This window comes from Saccostrea cucullata, unplaced genomic scaffold (assembly GCF_032062105.1).
Source record: "Saccostrea cucullata isolate Sc308-1 unplaced genomic scaffold, CSIRO_AGI_Scuc_v1 ctg10011, whole genome shotgun sequence".
Lineage (NCBI taxonomy): Eukaryota > Metazoa > Mollusca > Bivalvia > Ostreida > Ostreidae > Saccostrea > Saccostrea cuccullata.
Genome location: NW_026924942.1, coordinates 2117 through 23431, shown reverse-complemented (window position 1 = coordinate 23431; position 21315 = coordinate 2117). Strand labels below are relative to the sequence as shown.

The 21315-nt window shown below is 34.0% G+C and overlaps 1 protein-coding gene across 3 annotated transcripts; it reads right to left on the bottom strand.

Annotated features, from left to right (window-relative positions):
* Window positions 1-1216: 1216 nt before the first annotated feature.
* Window positions 1217-16513, bottom strand: LOC134267664 (nischarin-like). Of its 3 annotated transcripts, none has more exons than XM_062749874.1 (17): window positions 16338-16513; window positions 15045-15128; window positions 14744-14926; window positions 14473-14521; window positions 14200-14302; window positions 8725-8788; window positions 8351-8446; window positions 7996-8091; window positions 7582-7707; window positions 6787-6982; window positions 6391-6449; window positions 5792-5920; window positions 5514-5624; window positions 5311-5392; window positions 4990-5093; window positions 4438-4496; window positions 1217-4016 (listed from the first exon to the last, which is right to left on the bottom strand). In XM_062749874.1, the coding sequence occupies exons 1-17, from the start codon at window positions 16422-16424 to the stop codon at window positions 1436-1438; spliced, it is 4209 nt and encodes a 1402-aa protein (XP_062605858.1). In that variant the 5' UTR covers window positions 16425-16513; the 3' UTR covers window positions 1217-1435. The 3 variants fall into 3 exon arrangements, with proteins under 3 accessions (XP_062605858.1, XP_062605859.1, XP_062605860.1); XM_062749875.1 differs by having other exon boundaries at window positions 8725-8792; window positions 14207-14302; XM_062749876.1 differs by lacking the exons at window positions 14200-14302; window positions 14473-14521; window positions 14744-14926; window positions 15045-15128; window positions 16338-16513 and adding an exon at window positions 9762-9868 and having other exon boundaries at window positions 8725-8792.
* Between the last annotated feature and the right edge of the window lie 4802 nt (window positions 16514-21315).

Here is a 21315-nt window from a genome sequence, read left to right as displayed (position 1 = left end):
ATAAATAAATTCCGGCTTATCACATTTATTTGTTTTTTTCCACAAAAAGGAGGTGAATGATGACATATAATACAAGGATAGAGCTTTGATAAAGGCGCATATTGTGAGATGAACTCAAATATGCGGTAGTATATTACCTGTGACTAGATATTGAATTGTATCTTGTTTTGGGAAGATCCTGAATAGAAATGACATATAATCATACATGTACACTGTAAGGTCTGTCCCTAGAATATCCAGAAATCGTAACACTTCTTCGTGTTCTTTGTTGCTCAAATAAAAATAATGCCATTCTCTATATAAATCAGTCTTTACATATCTTTATGACATTTTATATACGAGAGTTGCTCGGAAAGTTCGTGGGCTTCTGTCATTGAGGTATCTTTTACAACATTACGTCATATCATATCCAGATTTGGTAGAAAGGCTTTTACAATAAATTCAAATGATTTTTATTTTCAACTTTAACTATATAAATATATTTTTTAAAATTTATTCGGAGTAAAAAATAATTGAACAAATTGGGTCGCAGATCTAGAGCAGGATAAAATTTGCAATACATGTATTTACAAACAAAAAACTATATAATTTTAGGCAAAAAGGGTGACACGTACCATAGAACGTCAATTCAAGTGGCCGATTTTTTTCAAGGCCAACTTCCTTTCACATCCAATTTTTTGGGCATACAATACTTCATTTCCTTGATATCACTGTACTGTGGTAAGAAGTGGGGGAGGGGGAGCAACCAACCTTTCAATGGACATTTTCAATAGTAAAAGTTATGTTGGGAATTAAGAAAAGTGGGCCCCCCTGTTGCTACGTGCCTGGACGTTCTGTACAGTGTATAATGCTGCACCGGGGTTGACTGATTTCTATATATTAAACCGAATGGAATAAAACTTCACTCTTCAACAAAATCAATTCATGTTCTTTTACATATGATAATGTGCTCATTTTTATTTTCTTGAATGTACTAGTATGACAAAGATTGAAAATGTCCTCGAACTTTCCAAACAACCATGCGGACTCGTAGATTTTTTTAAAAGTTATATACATGTAATATATATAAACAATAAATCTAATAGTATAAGATATTTCTGAAATATAGTTTCTTTTCTTTATCCTCAACAACAGTTTGCAATCCATAATTTAAGCTTTAAAAGTACATCTGTTTGTATTCATATATAGTCCACACACTAACAACATAAACAATAAATTTATTTTTTACTTTTATTATTTCATACAACCATAATCATCATAATAACAAGTATCATTATAACATGATATCTGACCAGTACAAACCATGTACATATTTATAACAGTGATATAGATTTGGCAGAAAAAAACATATTTGGTGTAAACACTAAAACTTTTCATAAAGAATGTCAACTATTGCACAAATTAACAACAAGCCAGTGAGTGCTAGGAAATGCTATCACAGAAGATGAACTTCAAGTTCTTCGCCATCTTGAACTTCCCTCCATTGGTTTTTAAGTAGAAGCATGAACTTGTTAATGTCTCTGGGGCTCTGAACAAGGATTGTGGTCTCTATTTCTGGGGGCGACAGACGACCACTAGAATTATTCTCCAAACTGAAATGGTCGGAAGACGTATCCACATTGATTTCATCAGGTTCATCCGAGAATATAAGGCTGAGTTTGTGTTCGTTGTCTTTGAACATAAGTACTCTCTTCAAATGACTGATTTTCATTGTATTGGTCACCTTGTATCTGGGTGAGTTTGGAAGTCCTCGTGCAAAATCAGGAATGGGATAGTTAATGACGTCTTCCAGAATAAAACAGAGATACTGATTGGTCAGGACCATACTGCGGGATTCTACATGGTCTACTGATCCCGCGTGGTGCTCCTCTGTCGCTAAGTAGCCAATCCAGTACATCAGAATGTCAGCCTTTCTCTTGGAAGTGACAGGCAGTTTGAGATGCTCAGTAATTATATACAAGAGATCAGACATAACGTCTTCCCCTGGGTAGATGAACTGGACTTTACTTGGATGTACGTATTCCATTCCGTCAACAACAGTCTTAGTTCTCCTCTCAAAGGCCCTATAGAAATCCTGTTCTAGGTCAGATGAACTCTTGTCCAACATGGGTGAAGATGTGAATATTGACAGCATTGTAGTGAGCTGGTTTAAGAACTTTTCTGTAACAGCACTATCACGGGTTACTAGGGTATTTACTGTGTGTCTGTCATGACCAGTGAGTCTTACACACTGATCAAACAGCCCCACATTGACCTGGTGGAGGTCTGAGTACTTCAGAATATGGTATGGTCGGATGATTGTACCCCTCTGACTGTTGTGGATGATTCCTGACGTATGGTGGGGGTCCATCTGGAATGGTTGCTGACCGAGGACAATGGAATCGGACTTGTGGCGAGTGTGGGTCATCCAAGACTGCCTCTCTTTCATGGGAGACTTGACCAGCTGGTTGGACACAAAATACACAGCTTTAGTGCTGAGCATCACGCATGAAATTATTTCAGAATGAGGACGATCATATGGAATGACAACAGACCATAGGACAAAATGAAGCTGTTCATAATCCACCCCAATCATTGCAATGTCAGAATGGAAATACTGTACTAGTTCTTTTCCAGTCATATTTCTCAGAACTTTCAGTTTAGAGGGCATCTTCTTTGCTAAAGAGTAGTTTTGGATGGATGTGGTCAGCTGCACACAGAGTTCATCAGTCAGATAATCTATTTCAGGTACTGCTTCTTCCTTTGCTGTTGACACTTTAAGTGTTACCCCAGAAACGGTAGCTGCGCGACTTTTTGAACATTGCTCATCAGTTTCTGTCACTGCTCCAGCTAGGAACTCTTGTTCTATAGCGTCTGGTGTGTTTTCCTCTCTTACATTAACAACCTTTTCTTCTTCCACTAAAGCCTCGTCCTGAGGCTCCTTTGGGGGACTGATAGGAAGCTGTGTTGAGCTTGTATTGTCTAGACTGTCAGAAGACTCATTTCCCCCTTCTGGTTCCTCTCGTATTGTTGGTGACAACCTATGTGCATGCTCAGCTCTCAAATTGGTCAATCGATCCAAAAAGCCATCTCTAGCTTTAGTTGAAAAGAAGTAAAGATGCAAACCAACAGGACCTGCAAGTTCATGGAATATGATGGACAGACCATATTTTTCAAATTGTATAAGGGAAGTGTCCACAGAGGATGTTTTCTTTGATCTAGAGGAAAGCTTAAGTTTCACATTTAACTTAATGTCACTCATTTTGGCTGTGATGGAATGATGCTGAAGGAATGTAAAGTTAGGATTTTTTATGTCTTCAAGCACACTTAGAAAAGAAGGCCTTGGCCAGAAAAGGCAGTCTATATGGACAAGGTAAACTTTGTTCTCTGACAGAATCAGGAGACTTGGTTGCTCCACCCCAGCAATGGTGATATACATTCCATAAGCTATTCTCCCTGTGCAAAGTCCCTCCAAATCCTCCAAAGAAAATATGTGGGAGGCTAAGTCTGAATTTTGTGAACAGTTTAAGAGATTGAGAGGGCCTAGATCCCCACCACTGTAAGCTGACGTAATGCTGTCTGAGAAAGACTTCCCATCATCAGGGTCTGCTGCTATCAGTACAAACGTACCACTGGCCCCAACGAAGGACTCCTCCAGTCTGATATAGCTGTAGCAGGGACCTATCACTATCTCCTGTACATTACAAAGGGGTAATATATAAAAGGTCTCAATGTCTGGCACATCAGGGTACCCACTCTCTCCTGGCTTCAGTCGTAAGATGAAGATCCTCCGCTGAGACAGAACAGCACAGCAAGGAACCAAGGACTCCTGTCGGGTAAACTGAATAACACCACACCAAAGAACATTCAGAACCTGTTCCACAATAGCACCAGGTTCAGTGTCTTTGCCGAACAGTCTTTCCTGAATCCAGGCCATGAATTCTGGGTCCTGATGGGTGGGTAATGAGCTGATAGCTATGGTGGGGGATGTAGAAGGGTCATCTCGGGACAGTGTCCGGAATCTGGGTCGCTGTTCCCTACAATATAAGTGCATAAAAGATGTAAGGAACTAATGCTTCATACAATGAGTTGATCATCATAATTATACAGAATCATTCTCACTTCATAGAAAGGCATTTTGAGAAGTTCAATTTTATTTTCATTTTTTAGAAGTTAAATAACATTCTTGATGACATTCAGTGCAAAATGATTAAAGTGCAAACCAGTACAATATATATAAAGATGATTAATGATGAAGCGATTCAAATCACAGGCAGGTACGTTGCAATTTAAGCTCACTTTTATCTTTAACTAATATGCTTCTCAGAAAAAAATTCAGAAATAATTTATTTTATTTTGCTAGGAAATTTCAACATTTAATTCTTTCATAATGGAGATTTAAGGGAAGAAAGGGAAAAAACTGTTGAGGAAGTAAAAAAGATAGAAACTGAGACCAACCCCTTATGTTCCCCTTCACTTCCTGTTAAACTGGTTCTACTGGAATGGCCGCTAGAGTCCTTCACCAAAAATAAAAGGATACACATTTCATTTTGTGGAGAGGGGCATCTGATTTATCATTCATGGATAAAAAAAAAAGGGGGGCAAGGAACATGTGGGGAATCATGTATACATTCAAAAAAAAAATTCTTGATGTTAAAAATTATTAGCAAGTTGTGAAATTACTGTCCTACACTACGACTTCAATAAGTTTAGCTTGGAATCTTTTTTTTTTATTTGTGAATCATTTTTTTTTTCAAAAAGCTCTAAACATTTCTTCCCTATATTCTATATTATATCCAATTGAGAATTTTGTAATTTTCAATCAAAGATTCATATGAAATGAAAAAGACAGAACTTTCATCATATCCTAACAGACATGCTTGAATTTAAAGAATTTCTGCATTAGGTACAAGTAAGTAAGATACATGCATTAGGCAAACCTTTTGTAATGAGAAAGCTACATACTGTACAATGCGTGATTACTGGTATGGTTTATAATGATATCTTTACCTTGACTTGACTAGCATCAGATCCTGTACGCGAGGAGTTGGGAGAATCTACATCTGATACGTTGGGCGTGGCACTGAAAGATCCATGTGTGCTCCAGCCCAACTCTAAATCAATAGGGAATAGCAAACAATTAATAAAAACTAAAACTCATATTAAATGAAGTTCAGCTTAAAAAGTAAAGATTTACACATTTATTAATTGCAATTTCATGTCCAAGTGTTAAAAAATCTAAAAGTTTATTCTATCATTGCATCCTACATGTGTTTTTGGAGTTTTCAAAGAATCATTTTTAAATTAAGCTGACAAAGAACTGCTATTTACCTGGTGTAGCAGGAAGTTTGTCTTCAGTACCAGACAGACTGGAATGTCTAGAACCGCTGGACTGGAGCTCACTCGCTGACAACTGTTAACACAATTTACAAAACTTTACAAAACTGTTAAAGCACATGAACTTATAATTTAAGAATTTGTTCAAATCTAGCTATCACTTAGATATTTTTCTGATTGCAGGATAGACCTCGTACCTTTCTGGTGGTGCCTATTTTAGCCTTGTTTTCTTTAGACTTCCTGATGGCCTGTAATACTGCCACTGTATCCAGTTCCTTCTGTGTTGGCTTCATGTCGTCTAAGCTCACCTGAAGGAGAAATAAAACTAGAGTCATTAAATATTGTTGCTGATCTTTTTAGTCTATTGTCCTGATGCTATATAGCAAAAGCTGACTATTTTATTCTGTACAACATATACTGTGTCTAACTTGATAGAGAATTAAAATGCTTGTTTATTGTACACAGTATTCCTCACCTCTAAGACTCTGTCCCCACATTGTTCCAGGATCTTAGTTCTGTAGTCCAGGACATGGTTCACTGGGTTTCCTTGGAGATAAAGATTCTCAATACAAGGGAGACAACACACATACTGCACCTCGGCCACCTTAAACAAAAGGAAACAGAATAAGTCACCTTAACACAAATGAAACAGAATAAGTCACCTTAACACAAATGAAACAGAATAAGTCACCTTAAACACAAATGAAACAGAATAAGTCACCTTAAACACAAATGAAACAGAATAAGCCACCTTAAACACAAATGAAACAGAATAAGCCACCTTAAACACAAATGAAACAGAACAAGCCACCTTAAACACAAAATATGCACAATAAAACAAAACATACAAAGAAATGTAACAAATTAATATGACTATTCTATATCTATCATTCATCAATATTTTTAACACAGCTTCCCTCATTTTTTGCACAAAAGTATCATTAGTTTACATTAAAATGAACACTTTAGTTCCTCACACACCCTCTTTCAAAATCTCAAAATGCAAATATTCTTCTTTAATTTTTTCACTTAATTTTGAATTTGTACTGTACATTTAAATGAAAAAATACCCACCTGTGAGAGTTTGTTGTTTCTTACATCCAGTGTTTCCAAGGAGTAAAGTTTGGACAAACCTAATACAGACACATAGTGAAGCAAGGTCAACATTAATGTATAAATATGTGTACAGTCTACTGTCTACTTTTACAAAAATAATACTCTACCCAAATTGAACAATTAAATTACTCATAAATACAAAATCACTGAATTGACATTATTTTGTTATCTTATTCAGACTAATAAATCAATTTTTCCTTTTATCTTTTAACCTTACAATCTTTTTCAAAGACACAGAATCTCATGATTTTCTTTTAAAAAAAAACAACTTCTGTAAAGTTGTAAAAAGAAAAAGAAATTGTTTACTACTGCAATCAAAAGACTTATTCTTTGATCTTAAAATAAGTTCAATACCTCTAAGACTCTCCAGTCTGTTCCCTGAGAGGTTGAGTATTTTGAGATTTCCTATCTTGGTGTGAAGCGAGTCAAGCCCTGTGATCTCGTTGTTTGAGAGATCGAGTTGAGTGAGTTGACTGAGCCAGTTCAGATGCTGGACACCAGTCAGTCTGTTGTGGCTCAGGTCCAGTACCTCCACACGGGGAATCAGTTGCTGAAATCAGACAGTAGTCAAAACATGTCTCTGGTCACAGCTGAATCAGCAAGCTATCTATTTACTTTGTTAATTTAATGGCTTTACACTGTATATAGGATCTCTCATGATTTGTAGTTGGATATAATTTTTATCCGACAAGTTGTGCGTGTTTTTGTATCCCCTTAAAACTTCCAATCAATGTTTCACATAGTTTTTGTATATATGGGACTCCACTTTATTTTACTTCATTACGCTAGCACAAAATCCATTGTGACATCACAACTGTGGGATACGAAAATGATATCCAATGAGCTATATCCATGGGATATAGGGGTAAACATGGGATAAAATAGAAATATCCCACACCTCTAGCGTACAGGCTTATAAACTTAAGCTTGATATACTGTAGACGTACTTTTTGCCACGGGGTCATAATTCCGCGGGATCATAATTTCTGTTTAATCCACTGGTAGAAAATTACACGGATTTTCTAGACTGACACTATATGCCTTACATTTATATAAAGTACGCTTGGACAAATTTCTGCAGAAAATTTGTGACTGCGTACATAGCGTAAATTAATACCAAGTGGAAAAAAGTACTTCTACAGTACTCACCACACTGTCGTCTATCTCACTGAGGGAGTTCCTGCTGAAGTCAGCCTCCACCAGATTATCCCAGTGTGTGACCAGTACCGTACCATCCTCCGCCTTCCACTGCCTCAAGCCATTCAGCACCAAGTCCTACAGAAACATTCACAGACAAAATATATGTGAGTCGTGTGATCTTACTCATATGGCAATATTTGTAATGTGTGAAAACTTGCAGGATTGAATTTTTGTATTTGAGCCACTCGAAAACATACATTATTTATCCTTTCATTAAAAATATACATATGTTCTGCTCTTACATGCAAATGAATTCTTGCAGGTATACAAATATTTTTCCAAGAACAACAATTTTTATAACACATTGTTTACTATGGCATTTCATCCAAATATCAGATGACCTATTGACCTTTGTGTACTTACCCTTATATTGGTCAGACCCTGTCGTATACTGACTTTCTCCAGCGTCTCCTTTATTGTCTCTATTCCCAGTATATTACTAACATGACAGCATTCAGTCTGTAAATCAAATTCACATTCCTTTTATCATCACATGAAAAATTAAAAAAAAAAGTTATTTATGCAATAATAGAAAGTCCAACCAGCACCGAAGACTTCATGTACACATACATAATACATTGTACAATGTATGCAGAGTTTGAAAATAAATGTTACCATGAAGCCAATGTATAACCTATTAATAACTTTTTTAAAATCCTTAACATTCTATCATTATTTTCGTTTTGCTGATAAAAAACATTCTTTATACGAACAATACCTCCAGACATTGTAAGGACTTGAAGAGAGAGAGGTCAAACTTCAGTTGTGTCATGTCTATATTACTGGTACCTACTCTATCACGACTGCCTGCCACCTGTAGTATATATCATATACAATAAGATTAATGTAATTTAATCCACGATGCTTGCATATAATTTATCCATAAAAGAATGATGAAAAGAATATTCACTTTATCAGTTCAACTAATAAAAAATATAAAATTATCAATTAATGCGTGTATAAACAAAAGACAGAGAGGAATATTATATCTTGTTTAAAAACAAAATATACAGTAGAACATCATAATGCAGGTACATGTATCTATTAATGCTTCATTTAAAAGCAAGAATGTAACACAAGTACATAAAATACCTTCAAGCATTTAACTCTTGTGATAAAATCCAGAATGTGTCCAATGTCTTTCTTTACATCACCACTCTCTATAATTAAAAATAAATATCGACAGATTAATTGGATTGTTCAGAAATATATTTTCTTTCTTTCCTTTATACTAGATTTTAATAAGTTGACAAGAGCAATTACAGTGCATTTAAAAAAATATACATGTACTATACTTTTCACTGATTTTGAAAATATAATTTCAAAATTAACAATAGGATAGAAGTGTGATTGATCTTTCTGTACACACTGGATCATGAATATGTATTTTGACTTCAAGCAGCGTTTTTATATTCATTTAAATTTATACAATAATCTACATAAATGTTCCTTGTTTTACCCCCCCCCCCTTCTCTCTCAGTCTCACTATCCCACCAAAATGAAGGAATCTACAAAAATGATAGATTATTTAGGTAGTTAAAGAAAAACATTCTCAAATTTAAGATTAATTCTATCATCAAGATCATATTAGCAAATTCAAGGTCAGAAGATGAAAAGTTCTGTGAAAGTCAAGAAAGTAATGTTTAACAGGGTCATCTGGTATGTTTATATCAATATATGAGAGTCTCTTTCTACTTGAATGAGAGAAACTACAATCATGCTGGCTTGTCAATTAGTATTACTTACATGTATATGATTAATTGAGAATTATAATGTTTGTTAGATGAACAATGGACAAAAGCAAGCATTTATGCATGTCTTTAACAAAATCAAAGATTTTTATACGAAGAACATATGTATTTTTTTTTTTAACAAGTGTATTAAAAAACATCATAATTCTATTTTTCAAACCTGATTGACAGCTTTCCCTTATTGATCAAATTTATCTCTTTTTTTAAAACAAGCCACAGGCATTCAAAATGATTGCTTTGTTGATAAATACAAATGTACCGGTACATTAAATGTTGGGAAAGGCTGTGTGCTTCATGTGCCAAGTGAGAAACTTGATTACATTTACTTTAAAATTAAATATAATATATATTTTTGAGTGCTTAATAAATTCAACATACCTTCTACAAAAACCAACCACAACCCATGCATATGAAATAAAATAATAAAAATAATATTCAAAAGAATGTATAAATGCTAGATAAAATAATAATTATGAACACTTTACAACTACAATACATATACATGTACTAATATTCATGCTTGCAATACTGTAGATCACTAAATTTTCACGACACCTTATTTTCACGACATCGTCATTGACTCTTTGTAAGCGAGACATAGTTTTCACGAATAGTGGCTATTCCCCCATATAATCGTAAGGAATACTTTTATACGCGAGAATTTAATTTTCGCGAATGCATTCTCTCTTGTAATTACGCGAAAATAAAGTTCTCGCGGATAAAGAGTGATTTACATACATATTGTGTATTTCTTATTATGTCAGTTTTACTTTGCAAATATTAGCTTAGTGATGATGAAAATTAAAAAGGTGAAAAAATGATTACCTTTGGTAATAAGCATACATTTTTTTAGCACTAAGTGTTAACTAATTTACCAAAATCAAAAGAAAAAATAGAGTTCCAGACATCACCGCGTCCATTTCTCAATCATTTTTCATATTTTAAGTAAGGTTTTTTTGCCTTATTTCAGTTTCTTACGAAACTATTTTTTGAGAGAAATTAAGGATTCTTTGTGCTGCATGCACCCATTCTCAATATAAAGGCACAAATGCCTCTCTGAATTCTTAAAAAATGAAGTTCAAGATAACAATTTTTCTATCAATTACCTTTGAAAGAAAGTATGTGAAGATTTTGTTTCCAGATTTTTTTTCATCAAATATTAAAACATGGATTAATGACAAGACGATAAAGTAGAGGGTGATTTTATTCAGAAATGTAGCTTGAAATGTACGTTACTCTTTCTTCAATGTCCAAAAAGATATGTCAAAAAAAATGTAGCCATTAAAATCACAATTGGAATATCTCATCTTAACACCAGCACATCCTACCAACTCTGTCAGCAACATATTTTCTCGGCATACGAACGTGCTTTTGATTTTTCCTTTCAAAAAACAAAGGTTACTTTTTGACCCAGATGTATAAAAATATTTTTTTAAATATATGTTTTAAATTCTTCTCTCTGTTTGTTTAGAGCGATCAGTTTGGAATCTTGTCATTTTTCTATAGATACTGGAACTTAACATGTACATGTAGTAAAATTCTATTTTGTAGTTACTGTCTTTTTTAACATATATCCATGCCGATTTAGAAAACTACGTAAATGTAACGTACATTTCAAGATATATTTCTGTTTAATAAAAAGCTTAAAATTCATCTAAAAATTCATCGTTTTGTTTCAGTTTATTCCAAAAAAGATTCTCTGTGTAATCACATTGTGTTATATGTCACAATCACCAATATAAAGACACGATTGCCTCAGAATATGAGTAGGTAACGTACATTTCAAGCTTGTAATGATATGTAAATTAGTAATAAGAAAATATCGAAAAAAGCAATTATTGACATAAAAATCATTTCAATGAAGCGTTTTAACGCAGTAATATAAGAAATCATAATATAACAAACGAGGTTATTGTCATCAACTACATGAATGTCACGTCACTTCGGTAACGTACATTTCACATATTATTGGGGAGTCCCCTCCACCTCAGTTCATTACCATTCTTTTGTGCTGTTTCGCTGAAATTGACACCGGTCCGGGTCGTAGCCTAGTTACTTCTACTTGTGTGCAAGGGTACAGACAAAAAAAAAGAGTCAGACGTATTTTGCTATGATCTAACAAATGCTCGTGTTTGGCCATTGAAACTTAACATAAATCTATTCCGAATATATCCATCGACAGTCTTGTTAACAATTTCATTTAGTATGTTGCAACATCGTTTGTCAAAACACAAACATACGTGCTTTTCAGCAGATCTGGAAAAATATAACCCAAAATGCAATGATTCAAACAAAACTGAGTATTGTGTGCCTTTCAGTATTTGAAATGTACGTGACCGTCTTGTGTTCTGGGTTTATTTATTTATTTTTTTTTATTTATTTTTTTTTATACCAATTATAAGCCTATGCATACCTTGTTTTAAAATATCAACAACAATTAAATTAATATTGACGAAAAGTCGCATATTAAAAGTAAACAAAATGCAAAAAGGTTGCCAAAGATGAATTTAAGACACTTAAAAATAAATTTTCTAGCATGTGGTAACAGTCTACCACATTTACGAGGATTGGGGGTGCATTTAGATGGATTTATGTTGTCAGTTGTCAAATGGATTGTAACGATAATTTTGTTTCGCTCGTGTAAACGCAATTCATTGACTAAATAAAAAAAAATGTCAGTTAGAAATACGCAAAATGTACATTACCATACGTAACGTACATTTCAAATATAAAAATCAATTCTCTTCCACAAGCGTACGTTAGACACGCATTATTATACCTCTGTGTATTTTTTCTATATAAAAATAAGACGAATAAACATGCTATGTTTTCTAAACAGTCTCTACCGTGACATAGTTTTTGTGCTATTTGCCCATGGTGAATAGTCCTCAAACTATTCAACGGCAGCATTCGATTTCCCTCGCTTTTCATCTCGGAAAACTTCTGATTTTATACGAATTGTATATATTATGACGTAACAAAAGTAAAGTCAGCATCGGTATAATAAAACACCTATTTACTGACTATTCGGACAATGGCAAGTTTATCGTCCCCCTCGACAGCAAACTATTTCCCTCGGCTGCGCCTCGGGAAATAGTTTGCTGTCTTGGGGGACGATAAACTTGCTATTGTCCTCATAGCCAGTAAATAGGTGTATAATATATTGATACTATTTCAACTTCCATATCATAAGAAATGCATCATACAGGTTTCGTATTCAGAAATATATACCAGGTATCAAAATTATATTACATGTAATTGACCTTTATATATTTTTTTCCTCGGCAGAAACGTTTCTTTTCATTAATTTTGGGATTTAGCCGACCTCCAACCTTTGAAACTTTCCTTTGTGTACCTATTCGAGTGTGTGAAAGTATGAGAATACATGAAAATTCGTGCGAGATTCCCTTAATTCTAATTTCATGGTAACGTACATTTCAGTAACGTACATTTCAAATGATCACTTTTCATGTAAAAAATAATTTTTAATTGGGTTGAGCAAAACGTCTTTGCCAGTTTACAGGATACAAGGGGTTGCTTATTCAGAGTCGTCTCATATTTTCTACTTAATATTTATTCTTAATGGAAGAATATAGGTAACGTACATTTCTTTCTTATCTCTACGATTGAAAATGTCTTTAATTCCGTAAACGTATTTATAAAAGTTGCTCAAATTGTTCAATTTCATGTTACATTATCTAAGTAGGAGTAATTAATCCTTTGAAATTTCAAATTTAGCCCATCAATAAATAAAGGAGAACAAATCTATCAGGTGTATAATCTTTGTGTTTGCTTGTAATGTGGTTGAAATAGAATTCAGCGACAGGGACATTGCACAATAAAAATGATTTATTATCACAAAGAAAATGTATTTATTGTTATGAAAAGAAATATACATGATACAAGGTTTAACTTATCAGAAAATTTTTACTTGAGAATCAAAACTATATATTACACAGAGGGGATTCAGCATAATATTTGCCTCGGCGACAGTAACGTACATTTCAAATAGGCTACTATATTTGAATTTGGAACTCCTTAAATACCCTTTCAGATCGATAATTATATGAATTCTTATTCATTGTTATATGACTATTTATAATGTTGATTTAAAAATTACATCAGTGGTATTTCTTCTAAATGAAAATGAGGCGACATTATTTGAGCCCTTATATTGAGAATGGGTGACGATGTTTCAGGGCACAAAAATTTTGTGTCCTGAAACATCATGCATGTATTTAAAACAAATTTGTTCTCTTTCTACTGTGAACAAAACTGGCATTGTAAATAGTTATACATGTATATTACAATGACGCAAATAATTCTATATACATGTAAAAGCAAAACTTGCCCAGTTAACAATGTGGTATGGGCAACTGAGCTATTTAAGGGGGAATCACTCTTAGTGAAAAATACTTAATTTCAGTGCTGTAGTAAAAACAATGGATTACTTTATTTTCGACACATCTTAATTTTCCCAAGATAGTTAGTAGGTATATTTATAGACGAGACAAAATGTTCACGAGTTATGGTTTTCCTTGCATAACCCTTACTAATATTAATATATGGAAGAATGTAATTTTCACAAGAGGACAGACTCGCATAATTACTGGAAAATTGAATTCTGGTAAATTAAAAGTGATTAACACTTTATGACATAGATTAGTCCCTGCATTGAAAAAATTCACAGATTACAATTTTTTTTTTTATAAAATCAAGCAAATGACCTCTGGAACTCTCTTGAGCTATATTGTACATTATTAAGCTTTGTTCTGCTATATTTTATGTTATAAAGCTTGCTGCTTTCTGTGAGTACAGCTTACCACACGTGGGTTCGGGGAGCTTCAGTCTCTCGGTCAGGGAGTATAACTGGAGGGGGGTCACGACGTAGGGGTCCCGGGACTGCAGCAGGATCTCACCTGTTTATTATAATATTAAGTTATACACAAACACGGCAAAAAGTGTAACAGTTACAAGTAAAATATTTCACTTATTTCTCATTATCATTTGCAGCTGTAAGCATTTAATTTGTCGCAAAGACGGTACATGCATTTTTTAATCAGAGAAAAGCTAAATGAAAAAAAACTACCTCTGTTGTATAATTCTTCTGCCATGCATTGTGTAATACCATGAATTTCCTGAAAATATGAAACATTTTTTTTTATTCTTGAATTAATTTTAAGGACTCTTTTTTATCAATAGGGGTATGTGATATTTCAAATTACACGAATACAACCATCTATACATGTACTTGTAATTTATACACAAAATATATATTTGATAAAAATAATGATGAAACTGAACTGCATGAATACTGACAAAAGATCCTCTTTCTTTAAGTAAACAGAATCATATCTCACATATTTGTCGAATTGTAGGAAGGTGGCGAGGGCAGATGGGACTTTGTGAGCGAGGTAGTACAGCATGGTCTGAAGATAAGCCTCTAAGTCAGCCTGTCGCTTCTTTATAAAGGATTCACTCTGGTTCCCAAACATTTTCTTTGGTGGTAGCAGGCACTTGTCCACTTTACAGGAATATACAAGCTAAAAGCACAATTATACTGATTCAGAAATGTTAAAGACTCCTACGGCAGCTAGAAATTCTATTTAGTCAAAACAATGTCAATATTTATATAAATAGTTTACAGAGTATGTGGTCTACCTGATCGTGTAGGTCGTGAAAATCATTGTAACGATGCTTCACTCTCCAAACGTAGTGTCCTACTGCAACTTCTATAATGTATGTCTGAAAAATATATGTGTACACTTAGCAAACAACTGTGAGTTGGTAGCACACCTGATTGGTGATACTGATGCAGGTCTTTTGCATTTCACTCTCAGTCCAGTCATATATTTTTCTCCCAGACTGATATCTACTGCCAAAATCATTTACATTCCCCTCTTTTTAAAAATCTTCTTAAGATGTATGCACCACCAAAGACTCAACCCAATACCTTTTAGCCCTTTGCAGGACTTTTACCTGTAAGTCTATGGGTGGTCAAAGGAGAAAATGTATGAAAAGAGTGGGAATTGAACCTGGGACCCATGCATCACTACATTTCTCTAGTCTGCAGGACTGGTGCTCTAAGCACTGAGCTACCCATGCAAAGAATATGTATCTATATATTATAATAGAGGGGGTATATATATAGGCCTATATCACTCTAATCAAGCATATAATGGCTTATTGATAGAAATTCAGAGACCTAGCTGTGATCAAAAGGTGCTGTTGACTTACTTAATTTTTTTGTATTTTAAGTAAAGCTACAATCAATATTTCTATTAAAATTGCTTCAGGAAATTGATCAAACTCAAATTTGGGAGGAAAAATTCCAATCAGCTGTACAGTGTATATTGCGAGTGGGTTTGTGAAACAAATAATATTTTAGGCTTTTAATTTAGGCCATTTTATTATTTTTTCGGCATATATAGTAATTAAAAGAAGTGCAAATTAAAATTTAACAAAGAAGACCAGGAATCCTATTTCAAAAATCATTCAGGGTACTTTTTATGTCTTTTTTCCCCTACACAATCATATCCTATAAAACAATCCCTAAAAATTAAAATTCAACCCAAACCTTTGAAAAAAGATTGGTTTCCATGGGATCAAATTTACACTATACAATTTTAATAGTTTTCGTAAATGTACTACAATAAGCAGATAGTTGTCTGAAACGTGTTTACTGTACTGTATCTTAATAAATATTCTGGAGAAGCATGAATGATGTACAGCCACTATTCCTCAGGGGTATTTTCGTTTTGACTATTACGTAACTAAAAAACTCTAAACTGAAAAAATCAAAAATCTGTAGATAATTTAACATATAGCTATCTCTCTATCATTAGCTATCTCAAATGATCATATCCAAGCTATAACCATTATATAGTACACTCCGACCCAGGACTATTGTTCAACAACACTTGACAGATCTCGAAGGGCCTTTTCTTTCCTCACCGTGAATTTTTCATTAGTTTCTACTCCAACAATTCTAATGGTTCTTGTAGCACTAAAATTATCAACATCTTTCCCGAAGTGTGCCATTCTGAGTTTCTAATTCTCAGCTATCCATTTACTCGTAACTGGTTTAGGGGTTTTCCACCTTCCGTTTTCATCTTTTTTGGTCCGCCATGTTTGTGTTGAAGAGTTAACGTTCTTTAAAGCGGTGACTTGCCAATGTCTACCCAAACGAAGTGGCGCTTTAGATAATAAATGAGAAATTGATGATATTTATAATATGATGTGCCTTTGCCAATTATTGTAATTGTGCTTGTGCAAATAAATATTTGTATTTTTTTGTATTTTGATAATACTGACTTTATATATAATAATTTGTTATTAGAATTAAATACTAGTACATTGGAAGATCTTTTCACAATTTTGAAAATCATCTAAAGTACACTTTAATAAATCATTATGATTAAAATCTTAAATTTAAAATCTTAAAATGGTACTTAAAAAATTCATGATCCCCAGGCCTGGGAGTTATGGAAGAATTTACCCCCCTTCTCTCTCTCTCTCTCTCTTGTTTTTCTTTTGTGAAATTATGAAAAAAAGGTGGGGGTGGGGGTGTTGAAGGGAGAGGGGGCAAATATATTGTTAAGTGGGGGGGGGGGTCAGAATTTTATGATTTAATAGAAACCTTTCAAAGGAGAGAGAAAATGTGTTTTATAGAATCTCTTCTTCGTGTGATGCAGGAAAGTTGCCAACCCCCCAACCCCCATTTTTTTTTCAAACATAACTTTTTACCATGTGAAATGTTCACTGAAGGCTGGTTGCCCATACCCACACTTTTGTAACAGTAAGTTTAGATAAGGGTCATGTAGTAATATAATTATTATGTAGAAAGTTGAAATTTGGTACTGAGAATTAAAAGGTGAACCGGGGGTTCGAGTTTGGATATTTTCCTTTTTAGGTCACCTGAGCTACATGTATTCAGGTGACCTATTGCTATCCGTTTTCATCCGTCTTCGTGCGTCGTGACTGTTAACATTTGAACATTTGCAACTTCTTTTCTGAAATCACTGAACCAATTTCAACCAAATTTGGTATACAGCATCTATGGGTGAAGGGGAACAAGAATTGTGAATTTTATGGTCCTCGCTCCCCTTGGGCCTGAGGGGTGGGGCCAAAACCACTAAAATTAATTCAGTCTTTAATTTTTTTCTTTACTCCTGGACATCAAACAGTCAAACTGTTTAAATCATTGTAATCAGCACTGAGTTCTCTACCAAAATTGTGAAATTCATGGCCCCAGGGTCTGCATGGGTTTTAGTGCTACGGTGCGGCTTGATAGATTATATAGTAAAAATGCATTATATATTTCTTTAAAAATCTTCTTCTCTGCTCCTGGGTATTAAATAAACTAAGTACATAGTGATAATGAGCAAGAGTGCCTCTTCCAAATTGTGAATTTTATGGCCCCAGGGTTAGGGGTTATGATGTTAGGGCGGGGCTCTATTGATTACATAGTGAAAATGCATTAAACATGTAAAAATCTTTGAAAATCTTCTCCTTTGTTCATGTTGCTCCTGGGAATTAAATAAACTAAGTGTATAGTTATATTTAGCAAGAGTGAGTATTATGCCAATGATCTAAGTTTATATAAGAAAGGGGCATCGTGCAAAATGGTTAATTTCAGGGCCCCTGGGTGAGGGGTATGGGGGGGGGGGTTACATAGTCTGAAAATAAATTATATAATGCTTTGATATCTGTTCTTTGGTATTAAACAACCATTTATGATGAAATAAAATTTATGGAAAAATTTCCCAAATTTTGAAATATGTGGCCCCAGGGTCAGTGGTTCCTGTGAGATGGTTATAAAGTGGTCCAGTGCATTTTCTCCCTGTTACTTTGATCTTCCTCTGGGTATTAAGTAACCAGAGTAAACATGCTAAGTGTATAATTATGATAAGCAATGGTGCTTCTTTCAAATTATGAATTTCATGGCCTCTGGTTTAGAACACGAACCAAATTCAATCGTTGGAAAGTTGTTACAGGATACTCAGGTGACCTATAAGGCCCGCGGGCCTCTTTGTTTTGTTTTGTTTTTTTACGTGTGAAGTTTTTCTTTTTCAGATAGGTTAAAAAAGTTCTCTGGCTGTCCCCCATTCAAAATCAATGCTGGGTCGTCAATACTTTCGGTCGCTTCCTAAAGCGATTTGAAAAAAATCAACTTTTTTGTTTTTCAATATATTTATCCAATATAAGGAGGGACTTAATAGAAGCCCTTCTAAAAGGCTCATTATATAATTTGTTTTAAAATTTATACATTCAAATTGAAATGCAATTTGAAGCGGGTCCAAAATGTCGAATGTCTCTCACACATGTAACCATTCAGCATAGTGTCTTTCCACAATTTCATTTATAAAAAAAATTTGTTGTTATGACTACTTTAAATGAAATTCGTGGAAAGACAATTGATCACGCAAATTGAAGATGCGTCTTTTTTTTTTATCCATTCTCTAACAACTGCCAAGACTGCATTATATTCAAGGAAATGAACTTTCATGTAAAACACACATTTTTAAATATTATTCTCGTACCATTTTCTATAGAAATAGTCTTTCTATCTAATATGAAACAATTCGTGTCCCCCGCATAGGGAAAAAGTCGGATCCCCCTAGCTGACTGAATTTGTAGAATTATTAGATGTATACATGTAGATCTATACTGAAGCAAATAAAATGCACATGTATGTCAATATGCATATAAAGATTTGATTGCTTATTCTTTATTATGTGTATAGAAGATTCTTTTTACATGTATATGGAATATTTATCACACTGTAATGATGATTTTATAACCTCATAATTTTTTCATTTCACATGCTGAATACTATCATTTAGTAAAAAAGAAAAAGAAAAGTATTTATATATATTAAAAAAAAAAAAAAAAAAAAAAAAACAAGGAACGACCGAGATACGATCCAGGGACCTCTCACATGTGAAGCGAGAGGCTTACCAATAGGCCATGAAATCGCTTTACACGATATCAAGTATAGTCACATACATGATTATTATGCTTCCTGTCAGTCTGTCACTATATAACCCATACCCTACTATTCTCGCATAGTGGTCTAAGGATTTTATAGCGTAAGCATACTATGCCGAATTAGTGCACGGCTTTATTTACTGAATAAAATTCTTCAGTGCTCACGCCGGGGATCGAACTCACGACCATGAGATTATAAGTCCGATTCCTTATCGATTACGCCACAGAGACGATCAATAATTGGTTGAAATTTATTAAATATATAAACTTAATTTATACAATTGACACAAGAAGGAGAAAATAGACAAATATTATTTGAAAACAGTTATATTATTCTAAGGAACTTTTGATTAATGTGTACAACAAACTTTCAAACTAATTACATACAGATCGTTAGATGAACTGATTTCATAGGGTCATTAAAACGCTTTTTTATATGACGCTTGATTGAAGGATGTAAAAGAAAATTATCAATGAGAATCGGCGTCTGCAAACAAATAAGGCTTACTAACAAAACAGAAAATAAAGATGAGTTGCTTTGGGAGCAGAAATCCCGACGTTTTTAGAGAAAATACTAGTAACCAAAATAACTAAGCATGCAAACAATTTTAGCATGAAGATTTTGAATGAGTTCTTGCAAGTGCGCTGTGTAAGCACCGATATTTTCAGGAAAAAGTCAAATAGATTGCCGCATAAATAATTACAACAGTCAGCATAATAATAACAATAGTGTTGCATTATGCATGTACTATGCCTAAATAGTAGGCAGGGTTTGACACATAGTGCACTCGCCTCCGGCTCGTGCACCATGTGTCAAACCCTGTACTATTTCACATAGTACATGCATAATGCAACACTATTATATAAATATATTCATGTTCGGTATTCTCAAAATTTTACACTATCCATGGTGTTTGATTTATTTAGCCTTTATTAAACAGTTCTAATAGATGTAATAAGAACATAAAGTCCGCCGAGAACCTGTTTTATATGCAATAACTCTCTTCATGCCCCTGTGCTAAAAATAGCGACATGTAATACTATGTAAATACTAATAAATACTAATAAAACAAACTGGACGGGGCACTTTGAGAGGGGTGAGAGAGGTCCTAGGGAGTTTTGGTACATGTATAAAATTACATTGCATAAGCTCAAAATCTTCTTGAAATATCGCCTGGAAATGATGGTGTTACACACAGACAGAATGTATAAATTTACGACCTTGAACTTTGACCTTTTGACCTCAAAATCAATAGGGGTCTTCATTAGGCCACAAGGAGTTGTTATGTAAAATTTCATTGCAATAGCTCAAATGGTTCTAAAGATATCGTGTGGAAACGAAAGTGTTATAACAGACAGAATTTGCTTATTTATGACCTGGACCTTTGACCTTTTGACCCCAAAATCAATAGGGTTCTTCTTTGGTCCATAAGGATTTGCTATGCAAAATTTCATTGCAAAAGCTCAAAGGGTGCTCGAGATATCGTGTGGAAACGACAGAAAGACGGACGGTCGGACGGACGGACAAACCCAAATTAATATCCCCCACTTTTCAAGCGGGGGACAATTAGTGTTGCAAACGGTTCTATAGCTGCATTAAATGTTGAATCTGAGTTTCTTTCTGAAAAAATATATGCCCATAATTCCATAACATCTTTCTTAAACAAATAATTATTGGATTTCATTTTTCCTTTTACCTCAGTATTTTGTACCCCATAATGATATTATTTTTTATCTCTAAGTTTTAAAGTGAATGTATATTGCTCTTTTGCATCACAATTTTCTTCCCCCACATTAGTTTCAAAGACATAATAAACTCCCTGAAGCTAACCATTTTTATTCCATAAGATGAGATAAGATGTTTATTAGGTACTTACAGGCCGTTGCCCACTGTACATATATAGGCATCATATACATGTGTGACATAAACATTTAATACAAA

Bases quoted from the DNA above. Each gene is read 5' to 3' on its own strand.
- LOC134267664 (XM_062749874.1), bottom strand. From the start codon at position 16,424: ATGGCACACTTCGGGAAAGATGTTGATAATTTTAGTGCTACAAGAACC. The intron at 5,625-5,791 runs GTGAGGAATACT...TTTCTCCTTCAG, and splicing joins GTGGGGACAGAGTCTTAGAG to GTGAGCTTAGACGACATGAA. The intron at 5,094-5,310 runs GTAAATAGCAGT...CTATTGATTTAG, and splicing joins CAAACTTCCTGCTACACCAG to AGTTGGGCTGGAGCACACAT.